General features: G+C 44.2%; 1 protein-coding gene across 1 annotated transcript in view; it reads right to left on the minus strand.

Annotated features, from left to right (window-relative positions):
• The window catches only part of flt4 (fms related receptor tyrosine kinase 4), a 217216-nt gene that overhangs the window by 9020 nt on the left and 180507 nt on the right, over positions 1-27689 (minus strand). The window contains exons 20-26 of the mRNA XM_071412054.1: positions 26356-26558; positions 24677-24845; positions 24332-24426; positions 14523-14645; positions 12920-13031; positions 12710-12809; positions 10896-11001 (exon numbers count right to left, since the gene is read on the minus strand). Coding sequence (XP_071268155.1) covers positions 10896-11001; positions 12710-12809; positions 12920-13031; positions 14523-14645; positions 24332-24426; positions 24677-24845; positions 26356-26558 — 908 coding nt within the window. The remainder of the gene's footprint in view (positions 1-10895; positions 11002-12709; positions 12810-12919; positions 13032-14522; positions 14646-24331; positions 24427-24676; positions 24846-26355; positions 26559-27689) is intronic.

Genomic DNA, 27689 nt, shown 5'->3' on the forward strand with positions numbered 1-27689 from the left:
AAAATATAATATCAGTCATTACCATCCTACAGAATATAATATCAGTTAGTCCTTACCATCCTACAGAATATAATAGTCATTACCATCCTACAGAATATAATATCAGTCATTACCATCCTACAGAATATAATATCAGTCATTACCATCCTACAGAATATAATATCAGTCAGTCCTTACCATCCTAGAGAATATAATATCAGTCAGTCCTTACCATCCTACAGAATATAATATCAGTTAGTCCTTACCATCCTAAAGAATATAATATCAGTTAGTCCTTACCATCCTACAGAATATAATATCAGTTAGTCCTTACCATCCTACAGAATATAATATCAGTTAGTCCTTACCATCCTACAGAATATAATATATTTTAGTCCTTACCATCCTACAGAATATAATACCAGTCCTTACCATCCTACAGAATATAATATCAGTTAGTCCTTACCATCCTACAGAATATAATATCAGTCATTACCATCCTACAGAATATAATATCAGTTAGTCCTTACCATCCTACAGAATATAATATCAGTTAGTCCTACCATCCTACAAAATATAATATCAGTCATTACCATCCTACAGAATATAATATCAGTTAGTCCTTACCATCCTACAGAATATAATATCAGTTAGTCCTTACCATCATACAGAATATAATATCAGTCATTACCATCCTACAGAATATAATATCAGTCCTTACCATCCTACAGAATATAATATCAGTTAGTCCTTACCATCCTACAGAATATAATATCAGTTAGTCCTTACCATCCTACAGAATATAATATCAGTTAGTCCTTACCATCCTACAGAATATAATATCAGTCCTTACCATCCTACAGAATATAATATCAGTCCTTACCATCCTACAGAATATAATATCAGTTAGTCCTTACCATCCTACAGAATATAATATCAGTTAGTCCTTACCATCCTACAGAATATAATATCAGTCATTACCATCCTACAGAATATAATATCAGCTAGTCCTTACCATCCTACAGAATATAATATCAGTTAGTCCTTAACATCCTACAGAATATAATATCAGTCATTACCATCCTACAGAATATAATATCAGTTAGTCCTTACCATCCTACAGAATATAATATCAGTTAGTCCTTACCATCCTACAGAATATAATATCAGTTAGTCCTTACCATCCTACAGAATATAATATCAGTTAGTCCTTACCATCCTACAGAATATAATATCAGTTAGTCCTTACCATCCTACAGAATATAATATCAGTTAGTCCTTACCATCCTACAGAATATAATATCAGTTAGTCCTTACCATCCTACAGAATATAATATCAGTTAGTCCTTACCATCCTACAGAATATAATATCAGTCATTACAATCCTACAGAATATATTATCAGTTAGTCCTTACCATCCTACAGAATATAATATCAGTCCTTACCATCATACAGAGTATAATATCAGTCATTACCATCCTACAGAATATAATATCAGTTAGTCCTTACCATCCTACAGAATATAATATCAGTCATTACCATCCTACAGAATATAATATCAGTCATTACCATCCTACAGAATATAATATCAGTCATTACCATCCTACAGAATATAATATCAGTCCTTACCATCCTACAGAAAATAACATCAGTTAGTCCTTACCATCCTACAGAATATAATATCAGTTAGTCCTTACCATCCTACAGAATATAATATCAGTCATTACAATCCTACAGAATATAATATCAGTTAGTCCCTACCATCCTATAGAATATAATATCAGTCAGTCCTTACCATCCTACAGAATATAACATCAGTTAGTCCCTACCATCCTACAGAATATAATATCAGTTAGTCCTTACCACCCTACAGAATATAATATCAGTCATTACCATCCTACAGAATATAATATCAGTTAGTCCTTACCATCCTACAGAATATAATATCAGTTAGTCCTTACCATCCTACAGAATATAATATCAGTCATTACCATCCTACAGAATATAATATCAGTCATTACCATCCTACAGAATATAATATCAGTTAGTCCTTACCATCCTACAGAATATAATATCAGTCATTACCATCCTACAGAATATAATATCAGTTAGTCCTTACCATCCTACAGAATATAATATCAGTTAGTCCTTACCATCCTACAGAATATAATATCAGTCATTACCATCCTACAGAATATAATATCAGTTAGTCCTTACCATCCTACAGAATATAATATCAGTTAGGTTTTACCATCCTACAGAATATAATATCAGTCATTACCATCCTACAGAATATAATATCAGTCATTACCATCCTACAGAATATAATATCAGTTAGTCATTACCATCCTACAGAATATAATATCAGTTAGTCCCTACCATCCTACAGAATATAATATCAGTCATTACCATCCTACAGAATATAATATCAGTTAGTCCCTACCATCCTACAGAATATAATATCAGTCATTACCATCCTACAGAATATAATATCAGTTAGTCCCTACCATCCTACAGAATATAATATCAGTCATTACCATCCTACAGAATATAATATCAGTTAGTCCTTACCATCCTACAGAATATAATATCAGTCATTACAATCCTACAGAATATATTATCAGTTAGTCCTTACCATCCTACAGAATATAATATCAGTCCTTACCATCATACAGAATATAATATCAGTCATTACCATCCTACAAAATATAATATCAGTTAGTCCTTACCATCCTACAGAATATAATATCAGTCATTACCATCCTACAGAATATAATATCAGTCATTACCATCCTACAGAATATAATATCAGTTAGTCCTTACCATCCTACAGAATATAATATCAGTTAGTCCTTACCATCCTACAGAAAATAATATCAGTTAGTCCTTACCATCCTACAGAATATAATATCAGTTAGTCCTTACCATCCTACAGAATATAATATCAGTCATTACAATCCTACAGAATATAATATCAGTTAGTCCCTACCATCCTACAGAATATAATATCAGTCAGTCCTTACCATCCTACAGAATATAACATCAGTTAGTCCCTACCATCCTACAGAATATAATATCAGTTAGTCCTTACCACCCTACAGAATATAATATCAGTCATTACCATCCTACAGAATATAATATCAGTTAGTCCTTACCATCCTACAGAATATAATATCAGTTAGTCCTTACCATCCTACAGAATATAATATCAGTCATTACCATCCTACAGAATATAATATCAGTCATTACCATCCTACAGAATATAATATCAGTTAGTCCTTACCATCCTACAGAATATAATATCAGTCATTACCATCCTACAGAATATAATATCAGTTAGTCCTTACCATCCTACAGAATATAATATCAGTTAGTCCTTACCATCCTACAGAATATAATATCAGTCATTACCATCCTACAGAATATAATATCAGTTAGTCCTTACCATCCTACAGAATATAATATCAGTTAGGTTTTACCATCCTACAGAATATAATATCAGTCATTACCATCCTACAGAATATAATATCAGTCATTACCATCCTACAGAATATAATATCAGTTAGTCCCTACCATCCTACAGAATATAATATCAGTCATTACCATCCTACAGAATATAATATCAGTTAGTCCCTACCATCCTACAGAATATAATATCAGTCATTACCATCCTACAGAATATAATATCAGTTAGTCCTTACCATCCTACAGAATATAATATCAGTTAGTCCTACCATCCTACAAAATATAATATCAGTCATTACCATCCTACAGAATATAATATCAGTTAGTCCTTACCATCCTACAGAATATAATATCAGTTAGTCCTTACCATCCTACAGAATATAATATCAGTCATTACCATCCTACAGAATATAATATCAGTTAGTCCTTACCATCCTACAGAATATAATATCAGTTAGTCCTTACCATCCTACAGAATATAATATCAGTTAGTCCTTACCATCCTACAGAATATAATATCAGTTAGTCCTTACCATCCTACAGAATATAATATCAGTCATTACCATCCTACAGAATATAATATCAGTTAGTCCTTACCATCCTACAGAATATAATATCAGTTAGTCCTACCATCCTACAAAATATAATATCAGTCATTACCATCCTACAGAATATAATATCAGTTAGTCCTTACCATCCTACAGAATATAATATCAGTTAGTCCTTACCATCCTACAGAATATAATATCAGTCATTACCATCCTACAGAATATAATATCAGTTAGTCCTTACCATCCTACAGAATATAATATCAGTTAGTCCTTACCATCCTACAGAATATAATATCAGTTAGTCCTTACCATCCTACAGAATATAATATCAGTTAGTCCTTACCATCCTACAGAATATAATATCAGTCCTTACCATCCTACAGAATATAATATCAGTCCTTACCATCCTACAGAATATAATATCAGTTAGTCCTTACCATCCTACAGAATATAATATCAGTTAGTCCTTACCATCCTACAGAATATAATATCAGTCATTACCATCCTACAGAATATAATATCAGCTAGTCCTTACCATCCTACAGAATATAATATCAGTTAGTCCTTAACATCCTACAGAATATAATATCAGTCATTACCATCCTACAGAATATAATATCAGTTAGTCCTTACCATCCTACAGAATATAATATCAGTTAGTCCTTACCATCCTACAGAATATAATATCAGTTAGTCCTTACCATCCTACAGAATATAATATCAGTTAGTCCTTACCATCCTACAGAATATAATATCAGTTAGTCCTTACCATCCTACAGAATATAATATCAGTTAGTCCTTACCATCCTACAGAATATAATATCAGTTAGTCCTTACCATCCTACAGAATATAATATCAGTTAGTCCTTACCATCCTACAGAATATAATATCAGTCATTACAATCCTACAGAATATATTATCAGTTAGTCCTTACCATCCTACAGAATATAATATCAGTCCTTACCATCATACAGAATATAATATCAGTCATTACCATCCTACAGAATATAATATCAGTTAGTCCTTACCATCCTACAGAATATAATATCAGTCATTACCATCCTACAGAATATAATATCAGTCATTACCATCCTACAGAATATAATATCAGTCATTACCATCCTACAGAATATAATATCAGTCCTTACCATCCTACAGAAAATAATATCAGTTAGTCCTTACCATCCTACAGAATATAATATCAGTTAGTCCTTACCATCCTACAGAATATAATATCAGTCATTACAATCCTACAGAATATAATATCAGTTAGTCCCTACCATCCTATAGAATATAATATCAGTCAGTCCTTACCATCCTACAGAATATAACATCAGTTAGTCCCTACCATCCTACAGAATATAATATCAGTTAGTCCTTACCACCCTACAGAATATAATATCAGTCATTACCATCCTACAGAATATAATATCAGTTAGTCCTTACCATCCTACAGAATATAATATCAGTTAGTCCTTACCATCCTACAGAATATAATATCAGTCATTACCATCCTACAGAATATAATATCAGTCATTACCATCCTACAGAATATAATATCAGTTAGTCCTTACCATCCTACAGAATATAATATCAGTCATTACCATCCTACAGAATATAATATCAGTTAGTCCTTACCATCCTACAGAATATAATATCAGTTAGTCCTTACCATCCTACAGAATATAATATCAGTCATTACCATCCTACAGAATATAATATCAGTTAGTCCTTACCATCCTACAGAATATAATATCAGTTAGGTTTTACCATCCTACAGAATATAATATCAGTCATTACCATCCTACAGAATATAATATCAGTCATTACCATCCTACAGAATATAATATCAGTTAGTCATTACCATCCTACAGAATATAATATCAGTTAGTCCCTACCATCCTACAGAATATAATATCAGTCATTACCATCCTACAGAATATAATATCAGTTAGTCCCTACCATCCTACAGAATATAATATCAGTCATTACCATCCTACAGAATATAATATCAGTTAGTCCCTACCATCCTACAGAATATAATATCAGTCATTACCATCCTACAGAATATAATATCAGTTAGTCCTTACCATCCTACAGAATATAATATCAGTCATTACAATCCTACAGAATATATTATCAGTTAGTCCTTACCATCCTACAGAATATAATATCAGTCCTTACCATCATACAGAATATAATATCAGTCATTACCATCCTACAAAATATAATATCAGTTAGTCCTTACCATCCTACAGAATATAATATCAGTCATTACCATCCTACAGAATATAATATCAGTCATTACCATCCTACAGAATATAATATCAGTTAGTCCTTACCATCCTACAGAATATAATATCAGTTAGTCCTTACCATCCTACAGAAAATAATATCAGTTAGTCCTTACCATCCTACAGAATATAATATCAGTTAGTCCTTACCATCCTACAGAATATAATATCAGTCATTACAATCCTACAGAATATAATATCAGTTAGTCCCTACCATCCTACAGAATATAATATCAGTCAGTCCTTACCATCCTACAGAATATAACATCAGTTAGTCCCTACCATCCTACAGAATATAATATCAGTTAGTCCTTACCACCCTACAGAATATAATATCAGTCATTACCATCCTACAGAATATAATATCAGTTAGTCCTTACCATCCTACAGAATATAATATCAGTTAGTCCTTACCATCCTACAGAATATAATATCAGTCATTACCATCCTACAGAATATAATATCAGTCATTACCATCCTACAGAATATAATATCAGTTAGTCCTTACCATCCTACAGAATATAATATCAGTCATTACCATCCTACAGAATATAATATCAGTTAGTCCTTACCATCCTACAGAATATAATATCAGTTAGTCCTTACCATCCTACAGAATATAATATCAGTCATTACCATCCTACAGAATATAATATCAGTTAGTCCTTACCATCCTACAGAATATAATATCAGTTAGGTTTTACCATCCTACAGAATATAATATCAGTCATTACCATCCTACAGAATATAATATCAGTCATTACCATCCTACAGAATATAATATCAGTTAGTCATTACCATCCTACAGAATATAATATCAGTTAGTCCCTACCATCCTACAGAATATAATATCAGTCATTACCATCCTACAGAATATAATATCAGTTAGTCCCTACCATCCTACAGAATATAATATCAGTCATTACCATCCTACAGAATATAATATCAGTTAGTCCTTACCATCCTACAGAATATAATATCAGTTAGTCCTACCATCCTACAAAATATAATATCAGTCATTACCATCCTACAGAATATAATATCAGTTAGTCCTTACCATCCTACAGAATATAATATCAGTTAGTCCTTACCATCCTACAGAATATAATATCAGTCATTACCATCCTACAGAATATAATATCAGTTAGTCCCTACCATCCTACAGAATATAATATCAGTTAGTCCTTACCATCCTACAAAATATAATATCAGTCATTACCATCCTACAGAATATAATATCAGTTAGTCCTTACCATCCTATATTGGACATATACCACAAACCCCCTGAGGTGCCTGGATACAGCCTTTAGCCGTGTTATATTGGTCATATACCACAAACCCCCTGAGGTGCCTGGATACAGCCGTTAGCCGTGGTATATTGGTCATATACCACAAACCCCCTGAGGTGTCTGGATACAGCCGTTAGCCGTGGTATATTGGTCATATACCACAAACCCCCTGAGGTGTCTGGATACAGCCGTTAGCCGTGTTATATTGGTCATATACCACAAACCCCCTGAGGTGTCTGGATACAGCCTTTAGCCGTGTTATATTGGACATATACCACAAACCCCCTGAGGTGTCTGGATACAGCCGTTAGCCGTGGTATATTGGTCATATACCACAAACCCCCTGAGGTGTCTGGATACAGCCGTTAGCCGTGTTATATTGGTCATATACCACAAACCCCCTGAGGTGTCTGGATACAGCCGTTAGCCGTGGTATATTGGCCATATACCACAAACCCCCTGAGGTGTCTGGATACAGCCCTTAGCCGTGTTATATTGGTCATATACCACAAACCCCCTGAGGTGTCTGGATACAGCCGTTAGCCGTGGTATATTGGTCATATACCACAAACCCCCTGAGGTGTCTGGATACAGCCGTTAGCCGTGTTATATTGGTCATATACCACAAACCCCCTGAGGTGCCTGGATACAGCCGTTAGCCGTGGTATATTGGTCATATACCACAAACCCCCTGAGGTGTCTGGATACAGCCGTTAGCCGTGTTATATTGGTCATATACCACAAACCCCCTGAGGTGTCTGGATACAGCCGTTAGCCGTGGTATATTGGCCATATACCACAAACCCCCTGAGGTGCCTGGATACAGCCGTTAGCCGTGGTATATTGGTCATATACCACAAACCCCCTGAGGTGCCTGGATACAGCCGTTAGCCGTGTTATATTGGTCATATACCACAAACCCCCTGAGGTGCCTGGATACAGTCGTTAGCCGTGTTATATTGGTCATATACCACAAACCCCCTGAGGTGCCTGGATACAGCCCTTAGCCGTGGTATATTGGTCATATACCACAAACCCCCTGAGGTGTCTGGATACAGCCTTTAGCCGTGTTATATTGGTCATATACCACAAACCCCCTGAGGTGCCTGGATACAGCCCTTAGCCGTGTTATATTGGTCATATACCACAAACCCCCTGAGGTGTCTGGATACAGCCGTTAGCCGTGGTATATTGGTCATATACCACAAACCCCCTGAGGTGTCTGGATACAGCCGTTAGCCGTGTTATATTGGTCATATACCACAAACCCCCTGAGGTGCCTGGATACAGCCGTTAGCCGTGGTATATTGGTCATATACCACAAACCCCCTGAGGTGTCTGGATACAGCCGTTAGCCGTGTTATATTGGTCATATACCACAAACCCCCTGAGGTGTCTGGATACAGCCGTTAGCCGTGGTATATTGGCCATATACCACAAACCCCCTGAGGTGCCTGGATACAGCCGTTAGCCGTGGTATATTGGTCATATACCACAAACCCCCTGAGGTGCCTGGATACAGCCGTTAGCCGTGTTATATTGGTCATATACCACAAACCCCCTGAGGTGCCTGGATACAGTCGTTAGCCGTGTTATATTGGTCATATACCACAAACCCCCTGAGGTGCCTGGATACAGCCCTTAGCCGTGGTATATTGGTCATATACCACAAACCCCCTGAGGTGTCTGGATACAGCCTTTAGCCGTGTTATATTGGTCATATACCACAAACCCCCTGAGGTGTCTGGATACAGCCGTTAGCCGTGGTATATTGGTCATATACCACAAACCCCCTGAGGTGCCTGGATACAGCCGTTAGCCGTGGTATATTGGTCATATACCACAAACCCCCTGAGGTGTCTGGACACAGCCGTTAGCCGTGTTATATTGGACATATACCACAAACCCCCTGAGGTGTCTGGATACAGCCGTTAGCCGTGGTATATTGGCCATATACCACAAACCCCCTGAGGTGCCTGGATACAGCCGTTAGCCGTGTTATATTGGTCATATACCACAAACCCCCTGAGGTGCCTGGATACAGCCGTTAGCCGTGGTATATTGGTCATATACCACAAACCCCCTGAGGTGTCTGGATACAGCCGTTAGCCGTGTTATATTGGTCATATACCACAAACCCCCTGAGGTGTCTGGATACAGCCGTTAGCCGTGGTATATTGGCCATATACCACAAACCCCCTGAGGTGCCTGGATACAGCCGTTAGCCGTGGTATATTGGTCATATACCACAAACCCCCTGAGGTGCCTGGATACAGCCGTTAGCCGTGTTATATTGGTCATATACCACAAACCCCCTGAGGTGCCTGGATACAGTCGTTAGCCGTGTTATATTGGTCATATACCACAAACCCCCTGAGGTGCCTGGATACAGCCCTTAGCCGTGGTATATTGGTCATATACCACAAACCCCCTGAGGTGTCTGGATACAGCCTTTAGCCGTGTTATATTGGTCATATACCACAAACCCCCTGAGGTGTCTGGATACAGCCGTTAGCCGTGGTATATTGGTCATATACCACAAACCCCCTGAGGTGCCTGGATACAGCCGTTAGCCGTGGTATATTGGCCATATACCACAAACCCCCTGAGGTGTCTGGACACAGCCTTTAGCCGTGTTATATTGGACATATACCACAAACCCCCTGAGGTGCCTGGATACAGCCTTTAGCCGTGGTATATTGGCCATATACCACAAACCCCCTGAGGTGCCTGGATACAGCCTTTAGCCGTGGTATATTGGCCATATACCACAAACCCCCTGAGGTGTCTGGACACAGCCTTTAGCCGTGTTATATTGGACATATACCACAAACCCCCTGAGGTGCCTGGATACAGCCTTTAGCCGTGGTATATTGGTCATATACCACAAACCCCCTGAGGTGTCTGGATACAGCCGTTAGCCGTGGTATATTGGTCATATACCACAAACCCCCTGAGGTGCCTTATTGCTATTATAAACTGGTTACTAACTACGGTCTGATATACCACGGCTGTCAGTCAATCAGCATCCAGGACTCCCAGGGTTATAATGTCTGATATACCACGACTGTGAGTCAATCAGCATCCAGGACTCAAACTCCCAGGGTTATAATGTCTGATATACCACGGCTGTCAGTCAATCAGCATCCAGGACTCAAACTCCCAGGTTTATAATCCATTAAAAAAAACACAGAGCGACACATGGGCCTCGTTCCATTTCTCTATGTGACCCCCATTCTTCCAGAAATGGCCGCTATGACTTCAATGTTGACAGATCAGACATGACTGGATAGGTTAAAACTTCTCAGTGTCTTACTGGTAGGCTGTTGTCCTGTAGTAGGTCTCCCAGGATATCTACCAGGGCTTGGAAGGTAGGTCTCTCCCGGGGCTCGCCCTGCCAGCAGGCCAGCATTATACCATAGCTATTAAGGGAGACACACAGACACACAGCAACATGTTACAGCGAAGAGATGTCCTACAGGCCAGCAGGATCCCATAACTACCAGCAGAGATATCCTACAGGCCAGCAGAGATATCCTACAGGCCAGCAGAGATATCCTACAGGCCAGCAGAGATGTCCTACAGGCCAGCAGGATCCCATAACTACCAGCAGAGAGATCCTACAGGCCAGCAGAGATATCCTACAGGCCAGCAGAGATATCCTACAGGCCAGCAGAAATATCCTACAGGCCAGCAGAGATATCTTACAGGCCAGCAGAGATATCCTACAGGCCAGCAGAGATATCCTACAGGCCAGCAGAGATATCCTACAGGCCAGCAGAGATATCCTACAGGCCAGCAGAGATATCCTACAGGCCAGCAGAGATGTCCTACAGGCCAGCAGGATCCCATAACTACCAGCAGAGATATCCTACAGGCCAGCAGAGATATCCTACAGGCCAGCAGAGATATTCTACAGGCCGGCAGAGATGTCCTACAGGCCAGCAGGATCCCATAGCTACCAGCAGAGATATCCTACAGGCCAGCAGAGATATCCTACAGGCCAGCAGAGATATCCTACAGGCCAGCAGAGATATCCTACAGGCCAGCAGAGATATCCTACAGGCCAGCAGGATCCCATAACTACCAGCAGAGAGATCCTACAGGCCAGCAGAGATATCCTACAGGCCAGCAGGATCCCATAACTACCAGCAGAGAGATCCTACAGGCCAGCAGAGATATCCTACAGGCCAGCAGGATCCCATAACTACCAGCAGAGATATCCTACAGGCCAGCAGGATCCCATAACTACCAGCAGAGATCCTACAGGCCAGCAGGATCCCATAACTACCAGCAGAGATCCTACAGGCCAGCAGGATCCCATAACTACCAGCAGAGATCCTACAGGCCAGCAGAGATATCCTACAGGCCAGCAGAGATATCCTACAGGCCAGCAGGATCCCATAACTACCAGCAGAGAGATCCTACAGGCCAGCAGAGATATCCTACAGGCCAGCAGAGATAAATCCTACAGGCCAGCAGGATCCCATAACTACCAGCAGAGATATCCTACAGGCCAGCAGGATCCCATAACTACCAGCAGAGAGATCCTACAGGCCAGCAGAGATATCCTACAGGCCAGCAGGATCCCATAACTACCAGCAGAGATCCTACAGGCCAGCAGGATCCCATAACTACCAGCAGAGATCCTACAGGCCAGCAGGATCCCATAACTACCAGCAGAGATCCTACAGGCCAGCAGAGATATCCTACAGGCCAGCAGAGATATCCTACAGGCCAGCAGAGATGTCCTACAGGCCAGCAGGATCCCATAACTACCAGCAGAGATCCTACAGGCCAGCAGAGATATCCTACAGGCCAGCAGGATCCCATAACTACCAGCAGAGATATCCTACAGGCCAGCAGAGATATCCTACAGGCCAGCAGGATCCCATAACTACCAGCAGAGGGCAACAGAGACACACAGTAGGGCTAAAGTGTTAGACTGCACTCCACACAACCACTAGTAGTTCTAGCCACTACAGAGCACAGAGCACACAGTACCTTACATTACTAAGCATGTAGTGTGCTTGGAATTGCATGAAATGTATGCAAGGTAGGGAAGGAGTAAGTGACTCACATAGAACTACGTATATCTTGTGAATTATTCTAGGATCTGTGTTGACTCACATCTCAGGGGAAGCTGTTTCAGGAGCTCTCATCCTGGTTCCATCTTTCAGTCGTTTACAGAAATCCTCATCGATCTGGACACCTGGGTACGGAGATGCACCTGATGAGAGGAACACTGGTGTTATCAGAGATACGTTCTGTCTGTCAGGATGGGTGGCTAACCTAGGGAAGAACAGTGTCTCTCCCTGCTAAAAGACCTAAATGTCTCACCCAGAGAGAAGATCTCCCAGAGTAGAACACCAAAGGACCAGACGTCAGACTGGCTGGTGTAAACCTTGTCAAAGATACTCTCTGGAGCCATCCACTTCAGTGGCAAACGGGCCTGAGAGAGAGAGGAGAGAGAGACAGGGGGAGAGAGAGACAGGGGGAGAGAGAGAGAGGGGGAGAGAGAGAGAGAGAGAGAGAGAGAGAGAGAGAGAGAGAGAGAGAGAGAGAGAGAGAGAGAGAGAGAAGATAATTTAATCATCAGCTTAGAATAAAGGGTTCCAGAAGGATCATTCAGCTGACCCCACAGTAGAACCCTTTTGTGTTCCATGTAGAACCGTCTATGGAAAGGGTTCTACATGGAACCCAAAAATGTTCTTTCCAAAAATGTTCTTTCTACCTGGAACCAAATAGGTTCAACCAGGATTTTTTTATTTTCTTCAAAGGGTTCTCCTATGGGGACAGCTGATGAACCCTTTTAGGTTCTAGATAGCACCTTTTAGGATCTAGATAGCACCTTTTAGGATCTAGATAGCACATTTTAGGTTCTAGATAGCACCTTTTAGGATCTAGATAGCACATTTTAGGATCTAGATAGCACATTTTAGGTTCTAGATAGCACCTTTTAGGTTCTAGATAGCACCTTTTAGGTTCTAGATAGCACCTTTTAGGTTCTAGATAGCACCTTTTAGGATCTAGATAGCACCTTTTAGGTTCTAGATAGCACCTTTTAGGTTCTAGATAGCACCTTTTAGGTTCTAGATAGCACCTTTTAGGATCTAGATAGCACCTTTTAGGTTCTAGATAGCACCTTTTAGGTTCTAGATAGCACCTTTTAGGTTCTAGATAGCACCTTTTAGGTTCTAGATAGCACCTTTTAGGATCTAGATAGCACCTTTTAGGATCTAGATAGCACCTTTTAGGTTCTAGATAGCACATTTTAGGTTCTAGATAGCACCTTTTAGGATCTAGATAGCACATTTTAGGATCTAGATAGCACCTTTTAGGTTCTAGATAGCACCTTTTAGGTTCTAGATAGCACCTTTTAGGTTCTAGATAGCACCTTTTAGGTTCTAGATAGCACATTTTAGGTTCTAGATAGCACCTTTTAGGTTCTAGATAGCACCTTTTAGGATCTAGATAGCACATTTTAGGTTCTAGATAGCACCTTTTAGGATCTAGATAGCACATTTTAGGTTCTAGATAGCACCTTTTAGGATCTAGATAGCACATTTTAGGTTCTAGATAGCACCTTTTAGGTTCTAGATAGCACCTTTTAGGATCTAGATAGCACATTTTAGGTTCTAGATAGCACCTTTTAGGATCTAGATAGCACATTTTAGGTTCTAGATAGCACCTTTTAGGATCTAGATAGCACCTTTTAGGTTCTAGATAGCACATTTTAGGTTCTAGATAGCACATTTTAGGATCTAGATAGCACCTTTTAGGATCTAGATAGCACATTTTAGGTTCTAGATAGCACCTTTTAGGTTCTAGATAGTCTAGTGGATGACAACCTAGACATACTGCTCCTCCGGTGACAGAGATTTGAATTTGCCGTTGGCCCTGATTTAACTACCCCAAGATTTCCCCCCGAGGTGTGTCTTACGTTGCCCTTCCTGACGTAGTCGGGGTCTTTGTAGATGTCTCTAGCCAGGCCGAAGTCACAGATCTTCACCACGTTGTTCTCTGACAGTAGGATGTTCCTCGCTGCAAGGTCCCTGTGGATACACTGCCGAAACACACACACACACACATTAACACACACACACACACACACACACACACACACACACACACACACACACACACACACACACACACACACACACACACACAGGGATGTCACTCCTCCAACATACTGAGCTCCTTACTACCTGAGATACAGGGGAGGAAGGAGCTTTACTGTCATGACATAGTGGAGGGAGGAGCTTTACTATCACGACATAGTGGTGGGAGGAGCTTTACTATCACGACATAGTGGAGGGCGGAGCCTTGCTATCACAACACGGGGGGGGGGGGTACTATCACGACATAGTGGAGGGAGGAGCTTTGCTATCACGGCATATTGGAGGGAGGAGCTTTACTATCACGGCATAGTGGAGGGAGGAGCTTTACTATCCCGACATAGTGGAGGGAGGAGCTTTACTATCACAACATATGGGAGGGAGGAGCTTTACTATCACGCCATAGTGGGATGGAGGAGCTTTACTGGCATGACATAGTGGGAGGGAGGAGCTTAACTATCACGACACAGAGGAGGGAGGAGCTTTGCTATCACGACATAGTGGAGGGAGGAGCTTTACTATCACGGCACAGGGGAGGGAGGAGCTTTACTATCACGACATAGTGGAGGGAGGAGCTTTACTATCACGATGTGGTGGAGGGAGGAGCTTTACTATCACAATGTGGTGGAGGGAGGAGCTTTGCTATCACGACAGTGGAGGGCGGAGCTTTACTATCACAAAACAGTGGAGGGTGGAGCTTTAACTATCACAACGTAGTGGGCGGGAGGAGCGTCACTGTCATCTCTAGATGTGTGCCTACATCTCATTGTGGTTCCATTTTAGTCTCTGGTCTTGACACGCCCACTGGGCTGGATCCCAGATCTATTCATGGGTTCTCTGTTGAGCATGTGTCGCGGACTGCAACAGAGACTATTCTGTTTATTGCTATTCGATTATTGAGGAGCTTGTAGTCGGCAACCCATCAGGCGTGGGAGAGTGTGACAGAGACTTCTTTATTTTTCCCATCAAGTGTGAAGCATGTTTTATAACAAAGCTGCTTATCTATTTACTTCTGTTTCTACCAGTCAGTAGTGCAGTAAACTACACCAGATTATCAATTATATTGTGATGTCACAGGCAGTAAACTACACCAGGTTATCCATTATATTGTGATGTCACAGGCAGTAAACTACACCAGATTATCCATTATATTGTGATGTCACAGGCAGTAAACTACACCAGATTATCCATCCAACGTTAGTCCTCTTTTACATAGATTTTAGTCTTCCTTCATACAGAGGTCCTAGCCCTCTTTTAAACACTATAGGACGGTACGTTTGAAGTGGTAAAAAAAACACAAGCCCTGCTCTGAGCACAAGGCCTCCCTGCCCTGCTCTGAGCACAAGGCCTCCCTGCCCTGCTCTGAGCACAAGGCCTCCCTGCCCTGCTCTGAGCACAAGGCCTCCCTGCCCAGCTCCGAGCACAAGGCCTCCCTGCCCAGCTCCGAGCACAAGGCCTCCCTGCCCTGCTCTGAGCACAAGGCCTCCCTGCCCTACTCCGAGCACAAGGCCTCCCTGCCCTGCTCTGAGCACAAGGCCTCCCTGCCCTGCTCTGAGCACAAGGCCTCCCTGCCCAGCTCCGAGCACAAGGCCTCCCTGCCCTACTCCGAGCACAAGGCCTCCCTGCCCTGCTCTGAGCACAAGGCCTCCCTGCCCAGCTCTGAACACAAGGCCTCCCTGCCCAGCTCCGAGCACAAGGCCTCCCTGCCCTGCTCTGAACACAAGGCCTCCCTGCTCTACTCCGAGCACAAGGCCTCCCTGCCCTGCTCCGAGCACAAGGCCTCCCTGCCCTGCTCTGAGCACAAGGCCTCCCTGCCCTGCTCCGAGCACAAGGCCTCCCTGCCCTGCTCTGAGCACAAGGCCTCCCTGCCCTACTCTGAACACAAGGCCTCCCTGCCCTGCTCCGAGCACAAGGCCTCCCTGCCCTACTCTGAACACAAGGCCTCCCTGCCCAGCTCTGAACACAAGGCCTCCCTGCCCAGCTCTGAACACAAGGCCTCCCTGCCCTGCTCTGAGCACAAGGCCTCCCTGCCCTGCTCCGAACACAAGGCCTCCCTGCCCTGCTCTGAACACAAGGCCTCCCTGCCCTGCTCTGAACACAAGGCCTCCCTGCCCTGCTCTGAACACAAGGCCTCCCTGCCCTGCTCTGAACACAAGGCCTCCCTGCCCTGCTCTGAACACAAGGCCTCCCTGCCCTGCTCTGAGCACAAGGCCTCCCTGCCCAGCTCTGAACACAAGGCCTCCCTGCCCTGCTCTGAACACAAGGCCTCCCTGCCCTGCTCTGAACACAAGGCCTCCCTGCCCTGCTCTGAACACAAGGCCTCCCTGCCCAGCTCTGAACACAAGGCCTCCCTGCCCTGCTCTGAGCACAAGGCCTCCCTGCCCTGCTCCGAACACAAGGCCTCCCTGCCCTGCTCTGAACACAAGGCCTCCCTGCCCTGCTCTGAACACAAGGCCTCCCTGCCCTGCTCTGAACACAAGGCCTCCCTGCCCTGCTCTGAACACAAGGCCTCCCTGCCCTGCTCTGAACACAAGGCCTCCCTGCCCTGCTCTGAGCACAAGGCCTCCCTGCCCAGCTCTGAACACAAGGCCTCCCTGCCCTGCTCTGAACACAAGGCCTCCCTGCCCTGCTCTGAACACAAGGCCTCCCTGCCCAGCTCTGAACACAAGGCCTCCCTGCCCTGCTCTGAACACAAGGCCTCCCTGCCCTGCTCTGAACACAAGGCCTCCCTGCCCTGCTCTGAACACAAGGCCTCCCTGCCCTGCTCTGAACACAAGGCCTCCCTGCCCTGCTCTGAACACAAGGCCTCCCTGCCCTGCTCTGAACACAAGGCCTCCCTGCCCTGCTCTGAACACAAGGCCTCCCTGCCCTGCTCTGAACACAAGGCCTCCCTGCCCTGCTCTGAACACAAGGCCTCCCTGCCCTGCTCTGAACACAAGGCCTCCCTGCCCTGCTCTGAACACAAGGCCTCCCTGCCCTGCTCTGAACACAAGGCCTCCCTGCCCTGCTCTGAACACAAGGCCTCCCTGCCCTGCTCTGAACACAAGGCCTCCCTGCCCTGCTCTGAACACAAGGCCTCCCTGCCCTGCTCTGAACACAAGGCCTCCCTGCCCTGCTCTGAACACAAGGCCTCCCTGCCCAGCTCCGAGCACAAGGCCTCCCTGCCCTGCTCTGAACACAAGGCCTCCCTGCCCTGCTCTGAACACAAGGCCTCCCTGCCCTGCTCTGAACACAAGGCCTCCCTGCCCTGCTCTGAACACAAGGCCTCCCTGCCCTGCTCTGAACACAAGGCCTCCCTGCCCTGCTCTGAACACAAGGCCTCCCTGCCCTGCTCTGAACACAAGGCCTCCCTGCCCTGCTCCGAGCACGTTCTTCCATGAAGAACAAAAGGTAGATTTCTTGCAGCTAGAAGGAGAGGCCAAACGCCAGATGCAGTTATTACATTTTAAAGACACAGATACAACTGCTAAAATCTTAGTTAAACTTCAAGAACTATATGGCGAGCGTGCATCACCGGCTAACCTGTGAATTACGTTTTTCCATAAACAGGCTGTCAGAGAACAGGTGGGGTCCTTCCTCTGGTGATTACAGGAAGCATTCCAGCAGTGGAAAACTGCAAAGCCTGATGGTTCAGCCAGAAAGGTAGACACATTGCCCGACCAGGTGATCATGGCTCTGCAACCAGGCGCTATAAAAAAAAGACCTCCAACGCCAGATACGTCAAGAACCCCAAATGTATTTTTCCAGCAGCTGGAAAGTGAAGAGGGGAACGTACAGGAGTGAAGGTTTGACCAGGCGAGTGACTGTAGAAGAACCCCCTCTACAAGACGCTGCTGCTCAGTGGAAGAAACAGACACACAGAGTTCCTAAATCATAGGAAGTCATTACGGGAGGAACTAATGCTGAAGGAGCAGCAACCCATCCAACAACCCTAGAATGTTCCATGAACAAGGGGGACATGGTCGTTTTCAGAAGCAGCTAAGCTGGGTTGGCCAAGGCCGTCCCCCATCTGTCTTCACTGTGGAGAGGGAGGCCATATGCGCAGAGAATGCCCACAACGGCAAGCGCCAAAGCAGCCGTTAAACCGGAACGCCCGGCCAATGTAAGGCGAGTGGACGGGGTGGGTACTGAAATTAGTCAATCAAGCCCTTTTTAATAGGGGAATGTCCTTAGGTGGACGTTATCGCAGGGGGAATCGCTGTGCCTTGCCTTCTAGACTCTGGGTACCAGGTGACCATGTTTAGTGAATCCTTTTTTCAAGGACAATTCAAACACTAGCAGTCTGGGCGGAAAGAAGGATTAGAATGGCTAGCCTTAAAAGCTGCTATTGGACTTCAATTCCCTTATGTTGGGGGTATGTAGTGCTGAACTTTCCTATGTAATACTGGCCCAGCAATGGCCCGACTCACCAGGCAACAGCCAGTACATATACCCCTGAAACATATTCCAGAGACTCCTGGTCAGATGGACTACTGTGGTGGAGAGCCTGGATACAGAGACTGAGTTGAGTGGGAGGTACACATGCTGTAGCCTGGGTGCACAACAGATTCCAGTAGGTCTACAACCCCCAACCTTACACCAAATTCCACAATGGTGCCCCTAAGCAAAAGTATGTCAAGTTGATAACCAACAAATACTGTCACCACAGGTTGTTTTGCAGGAACTGTCGGAGGACGTGTTCGAAGTTGCACTGCGAGCAGTGCAAGAAACGTTGACGGATGGGAAAGCTGTGTTCCAGAGGCTCTTGGAAACGTTCCACACTGTGAAGGACTTGCCCCAGAGCGACAAGCCAAAGTGGACCAACTTGTACAGAAATGGCATTGCGTTTTCTTGCAGCATGACGATGACTTTGCGCACACCGATGCAGTTAGACAGAACATCCCTACTGGACCTGTGCCACCGTTTCAAGAAAGGGAAAGGTAGCCCCATACCTCCAAGCTTTTACCAAGAACTCAGGTCCTCAGGTCCACCAAACTGGAAGTCTTCCGACTAGCTTGGAAAGACAATACTGTGCAGTATTCAAGAGCCCTCACTGCTACTCAATCATCCTATTTTTCCAACTTAATTGAGGAAAATAAGAACATTCCAACATTTATCTTTGACACTGTTGCAAAAGCTAACTAAAAAGCAGCATTCCCAAGAGAGGATGGCTTTCACCTCAGCAGTGATACATTCATGAACTTCTTTGACGAAAAGATCATGATCATTAGAAAGCAAATTATGGACTCCTCTTTAAATCTACGTATTTCTCCAAAGCTCAGTTGTCCTGAGTCTGCACAACACTGCCAGGACCTAGGATCAAGGGAGACACTCAAATTGTTTAATCCTATATCTCTTGACACATTTATGAAAATAGTAATGGCCTCTAAACCTTCAAGCTGCATACTGGACCCTATTCCAACTAAACTACTGAAAGAGCTGCTTCTTGTGCTTGGTCCTTCTATGTTGAACATAATAAACGGCTCTCTATCCACCGGATGTGTACCAAACTCACTAAAAGTGGCAGTAATAAAACCTCTCTTGGAAAAGCCAAACCTTGACCCAGAAAATATAAAAAACTATCGGCCTATATCGAATCTTCCATTCCTCTCAGAAATTTTTTTAAAAGCTGTTGCGCAGCAACTCACTGCCTTCCTGAAGACAAACAATGTATACGAAACGCTTCAGTCTGGTTTTAGACCCCATCATAGCACTGAGACTGCACTTGTGATGGTGGTAAATTACCTTTTAATGGCATCAGACCGTGGCTCTGCATCTGTCCTCGTGCTCCTAGACCTTAGTGCTGCTTTTGATACCATCGATCACCACATTCTTTTGGAGAGATTGGAAACCCAAATTGGTCTACACGGACAAGTTCTGGCCTGGTTTAGATCTTATCTGTCGGAAAGATATCCGTTTGTCTCTGTGGATGGTTTGTCCTCTGACAAATCAACTGTACATTTCGGTGTTCCTCAAGGATCTGTTTTAGGACCACTATTGTTTTCACTATATATTTTACCTCTTGGTGATGTCATTCGGAAACATAATGTTAACTTTCACTGCTATGCGGACGACACACAGCTGTACATTTCGATGAAACATGATGAAGCCCCAAAATTGCCCTCGCTGGAAGCCTGTGTTCCAGACATAAGGAAGTGGATGGCGACAAATGTTTTACTTTTAAACTCGGACAAAACAGAGATGCTTGTTCTAGGTCCCAAGAAACAAAGAGATCTGCTGTTTGATCTGTGTTATGGGATTTTTATGAATAAATGACTAAAATATTTATACATTTGACTTAGATGTTACTGTATGAATGAAACTTATTATAATCATAATGCTGAGTGTAATATGTTCCTTGTTAGAAAGAATGGGTTTATCTTCAGACAGGCTTGAATGATGTATCTACCCAGGGAGGGGAAAGACCTTGGGTTGGTTGCAGATAGTTTAACAGACAGTAATGAGAACGCTAACTATACTGCCATTGTATCCGAGAGGAGGATGGACATTAAAACCTATGACATCATCTTTATTATATAACCTGATGTAAAATGTATTATGATCAGTACTCTCGAGAATAAACGCTATTGATTGATTGATTTTAAGACTGGTTTCTGTCCATTTTATGCTGATAAGTATCTTACAAATTCTTATGTATGGACAGAGTGTTTTAATTGAATTGGTTGATAAACATAGGAATTAAATTCCTTTAACATCTGACAATTAATCTTGATGGTTGTACAGTCGTCTCAAATAAAACTGTGAAGGACCTTAACGTTACTCTGGACCCTGATCTCTCTTTTGACGAACATATCAAGAATATTTCAAGGGCAGCTTTTTTCCATCTTCGTAACATTACAAAAATCAGAAACTTTCTGTCCAAAAATGATGCAGAAAAGTTAATCCATGCTTTTGACACTTCTAGATTAGACTTCTGCAATGGTCTTCTTTCCGGCTACCCGGATAAAGCACTAAATAAACTTTAGTTAGCGCTAAATACGGCTGCTAAAGTTTTGCCTAGAACCCAAAAATGTTATCATATTACTCCAGTGCTAGCCTCCCTACACTGGCTTCCTGTTAAGGCTAGGGCTGATTTCAAGGTTTTACTGATAACCTACAGAGCATTACATGGGCTTGCTCCTACCTATCTTTCCGATTTGGTCCCGCCGTACATACCTACACGTACGCTACGGTCACAAGACGCAGGCCTCCTTACTGTTCCTAGAATTTCTAAGCAAACAGCTGGAGGCAGGGCTTTCTCCTATAAAGCAAATTTTTTATCAAATAGTCTGCCTACCCATGTGAGAGACGCAGACTCGGTCTCAACCTTTAACTCTTTACTGAATACTCATCTCTTCAGTAGGTCCTATCATTGAGTGTAGTCTGGCCTAGGGGTGTGAAGGTGAACAGCAAGGCACTGGAGCGACGAACCACCCTTGCTGTCTCTGCCTGGCCGGTTCCCCTCTCTCCACTGGGATTCTCTGCCTCTGACCCTATTACAGGGGCTGAGTCACTGGCTTACTGGTGCTCTTCCATGCCGTCCCTAGGAGGGGTGCGTCACTTGAGTGGGTTGAGTCACTGACGTGATCTTCCTGTCCGGGTTGGCGCCCGCCCTTGGGTTGTGCCGTGGGGGATATCTTTGTGGGCTATACACGGCCTTGTCTCAGGATGGTAAGTTGGTGGCTTGAAGATATCCCAGTAGTGGTGTTGGGGGCTGTGCTTTGACAAAGTGGGTGGGGTTATATCCTTCCTGTTTGGCCCTGTCTGGGGGTATCATCGGATGGGGCCACAGTGTCTCCTGACACCTCCTGTCTCAGCCTCCAGTATTTATGCTGCAATAGTTTATGTGTCAGGGAGCTAGGGTCAGTCTGTTATATCTGGAGTATTTATCCTGTCTTATCTGGTGTCCTGTGTGAGTTTAAGTATGCTCCCTCTAATTCTCTCTCTCTCTCGCTCGCTCTCTCTCTCTCTCTCTCTCTCTTTCTCTCTTTCTCTCTCTCTTTCTCTCTTCTCTCGGAGGACCTGAGCCCTAGGACCATGCCTCAGGACTACCTGGCCTGATGAATCCTTGCTGTCCCCAGTCCACCTGGACGTGCTGCTGCTCCAGTTTCAACTGTTCTGCCTGCAGCTATGGAACCCTGACCTCTTCACCGGATGTGCTACCTGTCCCGGACCTGCTGTTTTTGAATCTCTCTCCCTACCGCAGCTGCTGTCTCTAACTCTGAATGATCGGCTATGAAAAGCCAACTGACATTTACTCCTGAGGTGCTGACCTGTTGCACCCTCTACAACCACTGTGATTATTATTATTTGACCCTGCTGGTCATCTATGAACATTTGAACATCTTGGCCATGTACTGTTATAATCTCCACCTGGCACAGCCAGAAGAGGACTGACCACCCCTCAGAGCCTGGTTCCTCTCTAGGTTTCTTCTTACGTTCCTGCTTTTCTAGGGAGTTTTTCCTAGCCACTGTGCTTCTACACCTGCATTGTTTTCTGTTTGGGGTTTTAGGCTGGGTTTCTGTACAGCACTTTGTGACATTGACTGATATAAAAAGGGCTTTATAAATACATTTGATTGATTGATTGGTAGTCCAGAGTATGCTATCAAAAGGGGTAGTGAGAGAAACCAGCAGCAGCACCTACAGTCCTTGTTAAAAAGAAAGAAGTCTCAGTAACATGTTTTTTAGGGTTTAATCTGTGTCTGGGAAACAAGCCCAGGATGTGGTATTATTGGATAATCTATTTGCATTACACCTCCTCCTCCTCTTCCTCTTCCTCTTCCTCCTCCTCCTCCTCCTCTTCCTCCCCCTCCTCCTCCTCCTCACACCCCCTGTCAGACTGGTCTCTAGAATCTCTGTGGTTTCTAGGGAGATCAATATGGTGTAGTGCACTACTTTAGTCCAGAGCCTTATACCACACCATGTGTGGTTGATGTGGTTCTGGGAAACTGGCCCGGTACAGTATGTATTATTATATAGTATACAGCTTGTTCTCTATAATCTGTGTGTGGTTTCTTCTGGGGCGATGGGTTTTTAGGGAGACATCTTCTGGGGCGATGGGTTTTTAGGGAGACATCTTCTGGGGCGATGGGTTTTTAGGGAGAAATCTTCTGGGGCGATGGGTTTTTAGGAAGAAATCTTCTGGGGCGATGGGTTTTTAGGGAGAAATCTTCTGGGGCGATGGGTTTTTAGGGAGAAATCTTCTGGGGCGATGGGTTTTTAGGAAGAAATCTTCTGGGGCGATGGGTTTTTAGGAAGAAATCTTCTGGGGCGATGGGTTTTTAGGAAGAAATCTTCTGGGGCGATGGGTTTTTAGGAAGAAATCTTCTGGGGCGATGGGTTTTTAGGGAGAAATCTTCTGGGGCGATGGGTTCATAGGGAGAAATCTTCTGGGGCGATGGGTTTATAGGGAGAAATCTTCTGGGGCGATGGGTTTTTAGGGAGAAATCTTCTGGGGCGATGGGTTTTTAGGGAGAAATCTTCTGGGGCGATGGGTTTTTAGGGAGAAATCTTCTGGGGCGATGGGTTTTTAGGGAGAAATCTTCTGGGGCGATGGGTTTATAGGGAGACATCTTCTGGGGCGATGGGTTTTTAGGGTGATTATTATTAATTTTTTTGTACGATGGGTGTGTGGTTGCTGGGGAGATACCATTCGTGAGGCCAGGAACTCCATTCCTCTGGCCACCTGGAAACTATAGCAGATCAGATCTTCTATAGTGAGAGGAGTCTTCCATAGGTCCTCCACTGGAGGGAGGGAGGGAAGCAGGGGGAGAGGGAGGGAGGGAAGCAGGGGGAGAGAGAGGGAGAGAAAGGATTTAACTCCGGTATAACTTGTTTTGATTCTACATTCTTGAGGCTCAGATGGAGCTCTTCAGTTAAAAAGACAAGACTGAACTTTCAGCACTTAAAATCCCCAAATCCCATTGACATTAATGCATTATTTATGTCAGTCTGAAGTTAGGATTTGGCCAATACAGCAATTCACACTACTCACTCTTCTCCCCAGCAGGAGAGGGGCTCTTCTGATTGGACTTGCTGGATGACTGACTCTTGGGGCTGCCAATAGAGGAGGAGGATGTGGAAGGTGGGAGGCGGGCTCTCTGCTCCACTTGTCCCGCCTCTATCATGCGTCTCACCTGGCTCTGAGTCTTAGGGGAGCGGTCCTGAGGAACACACAGGTACATCATGTAGGTTATCATCTACACATTGAGACCCGGGGACTTAGTCTATTCCAACAGCCATCGTGTTATAAGAAGAGAGTCTATGATCTGTGTTATAATAGACTCTTTGCCCTGCAACAGAACAGTCTCCAAGCTCACCATCACTTTCTATACACCTCTATGATCTGTGTTATAATAGACCCTTTGCCCTGCAACAGAACAGTCTCCAAGCTCACCGTCACTTTCTATACACCTCTATGATCTGTGTTATAATAGACCCTTTGCCCTGCAACAGAACAGTCTCCAAGCTGACCGTCACTTTCTATACACCTCTATGATCTGTGTTATAATAGACCCTTTGCCCTGCAACAGAACAGTCACCAAGCTCACCATCACTTTCTATACACCTCTATGATCTGTGTTATAATAGACCCTTTGCCCTGCAACAGAACAGTCTCCAAGCTCACCGTCACTTTCTATACACCTCTATGATCTGTGTTATAATAGACCCTTTGCCCTGCAACAGAACAGTCTCCAAGCTCACCGTCACTTTCTATACACCTCTATGATCTGTGTTATAATAGACCCTTTGCCCTGCAACAGAACAGTCTCCAAGCTCACCATCACTTTCTATACACCTCTATGATCTGTGTTATAATAGACCCTTTGCCCTGCAACAGAACAGTCTCCAAGCTCACCGTCACTTTCTATACACCTCTATGATTGATTTCAGCTGTTTTTCTCAATTGAACAAAACGTTCTGTAAATGTTGTATGTAATTGATCCTAGTGTCACCCTGATAAAACAGTTATATTATGTCAATCATATTTATATCAAAGGCCTGATCCTGAACAAGCCCCGAAATACTGTATGTTACAGCCCAATACCCAGAAATCCCTGAAATACTGTATGTTACAGCCCAATACCCAGAAATCCCTGAAATACTGTATGTTACAGCCCAATACCCAGAAATCCCTGAAATACTGTATGTTACAGCCCAATACCCAGAAATTCTAATATTTTGCTAAACACAGCTGTAGATTACACACCACGAGTCAGTAACTAACTAAATGCCTCTGAAAACTAAAGACTCAGGACTGGTTTCCTGGACACAGATGAAGTCTAGTCTTGGACTAGGAATCACTATCAATGGTGAATCTCCATGGAGCATGATTTGTTTTTTTTTTACAACAGAACTAGTCTTAAACCAACGTCAGAGTTTCACAAAGTTTACCCTGTAAGGTGGGAAGAACTCTCTCTTGGCTCTCAGGTATTTGGACAGGTTAGGGGTTAGGGGTTAAGGGTTAGGGGTTAAGGGTTAGGGGTTAGGGGTTAAGGGTTAGGGGTTAAGGGTTAGGGGTTAGGGGTTAAGGGTTAGTGGTTAAGGGTTAGAGGTTAGCATTAGGTCTTACCCTGTAAGGTGGGAAGAACTCTCTCTTGGCTCTCAGGTATTTGGACAGGTTAGGGGTTAGGGGTTAAGGGTTAGGGGTTAGAGGTTAGCATTAGGTCTTACCCTGTAAGGTAGGAAGAACTCTCTCTTGGCTCTCAGGTAGTTGGACAGGTTCCCATACTTGCAGTACTCCACCACCACCATGAGGGGGGCGTTGGGTTTGGTGCATGCCCCCAGGAGGTTGACCACATTAAGATGGTTCCCAATGTGGATCAGGATCTTCAGCTCTGACATCAGAGCCTTGTGGTCACTGGCACACGCTCCCTCTGGACACAGAAGACAGGGAGAGACTAGATCAGGACACACACATGTAGTTATCTAGCTTTGTTTGGGGACCTTTACACAGTGGTTACTGTTTTGATAGACAACTGAAGACATCAACAGTGACCATGAAACATGACACACAGACACAGACACACAGACAGACAGACACAGACACAGACACAGACAGACAGACAGACAGACAGACAGACAGACAGACAGACAGACAGACAGACAGACAGACAGACAGACAGACAGACAGACAGACACACACACACACACACACACACACACACACACACACGCACACGCACACAAGCAGGCAGACAGGCACACACACAAGCAGGCAGACAGGCACACACACAAGCAGGCAGACAGGCACACACACAAGCAGGCAGACAGGCACACACACAAGCAGGCAGACAGGCACACACACAAGCAGGCAGACAGGCACACACACAAGCAGGCAGACAGGCACACACACAAGCAGGCAGACAGGCACACACACAAGCAGGCAGACAGGCACACACACAAGCAGGCAGACAGACACACACACAAACAGGCAGACAGGCACACACACAAGCAGGCAGACAGGCACACACACAAGCAGGCAGACAGACACACACACAAGCAGGCAGACAGGCACACACACAAGCAGGCAGACAGGCACACACACAAGCAGGCAGACAGGCACACACACAAGCAGGCAGACAGGCACACACACAAGCAGGCAGACAGGCACACACACAAGCAGGCAGACAGGCACACACACAAGCAGGCAGACAGGCACACACACAAGCAGGCAGACAGGCACACACACAAACAGGCAGACAGGCACACACACAAGCAGGCAGACAGGCACACACACAAGCAGGCAGACAGGCACACACACAAACAGGCAGACAGGCACACACACAAGCAGGCAGACAGGCACACACACAAGCAGGCAGACAGACAGACAGGCAGGCAGACAGGCACACACACAAGCAGGCAGACAGGCACACACAAGCAGGCAGACAGACAGACAGACAGGCAGGCAGACAGGCACACACACAAGCAGGCAGACAGACAGACAGGCAGGCAGACAGGCACACACACAAGCAGGCAGACAGGCACACACAAGCAGGCAGGCAGAC

This window comes from Salvelinus alpinus, chromosome 7 (genome assembly GCF_045679555.1).
Source record: "Salvelinus alpinus chromosome 7, SLU_Salpinus.1, whole genome shotgun sequence".
NCBI classification, from domain to species: domain Eukaryota; kingdom Metazoa; phylum Chordata; class Actinopteri; order Salmoniformes; family Salmonidae; genus Salvelinus; species Salvelinus alpinus.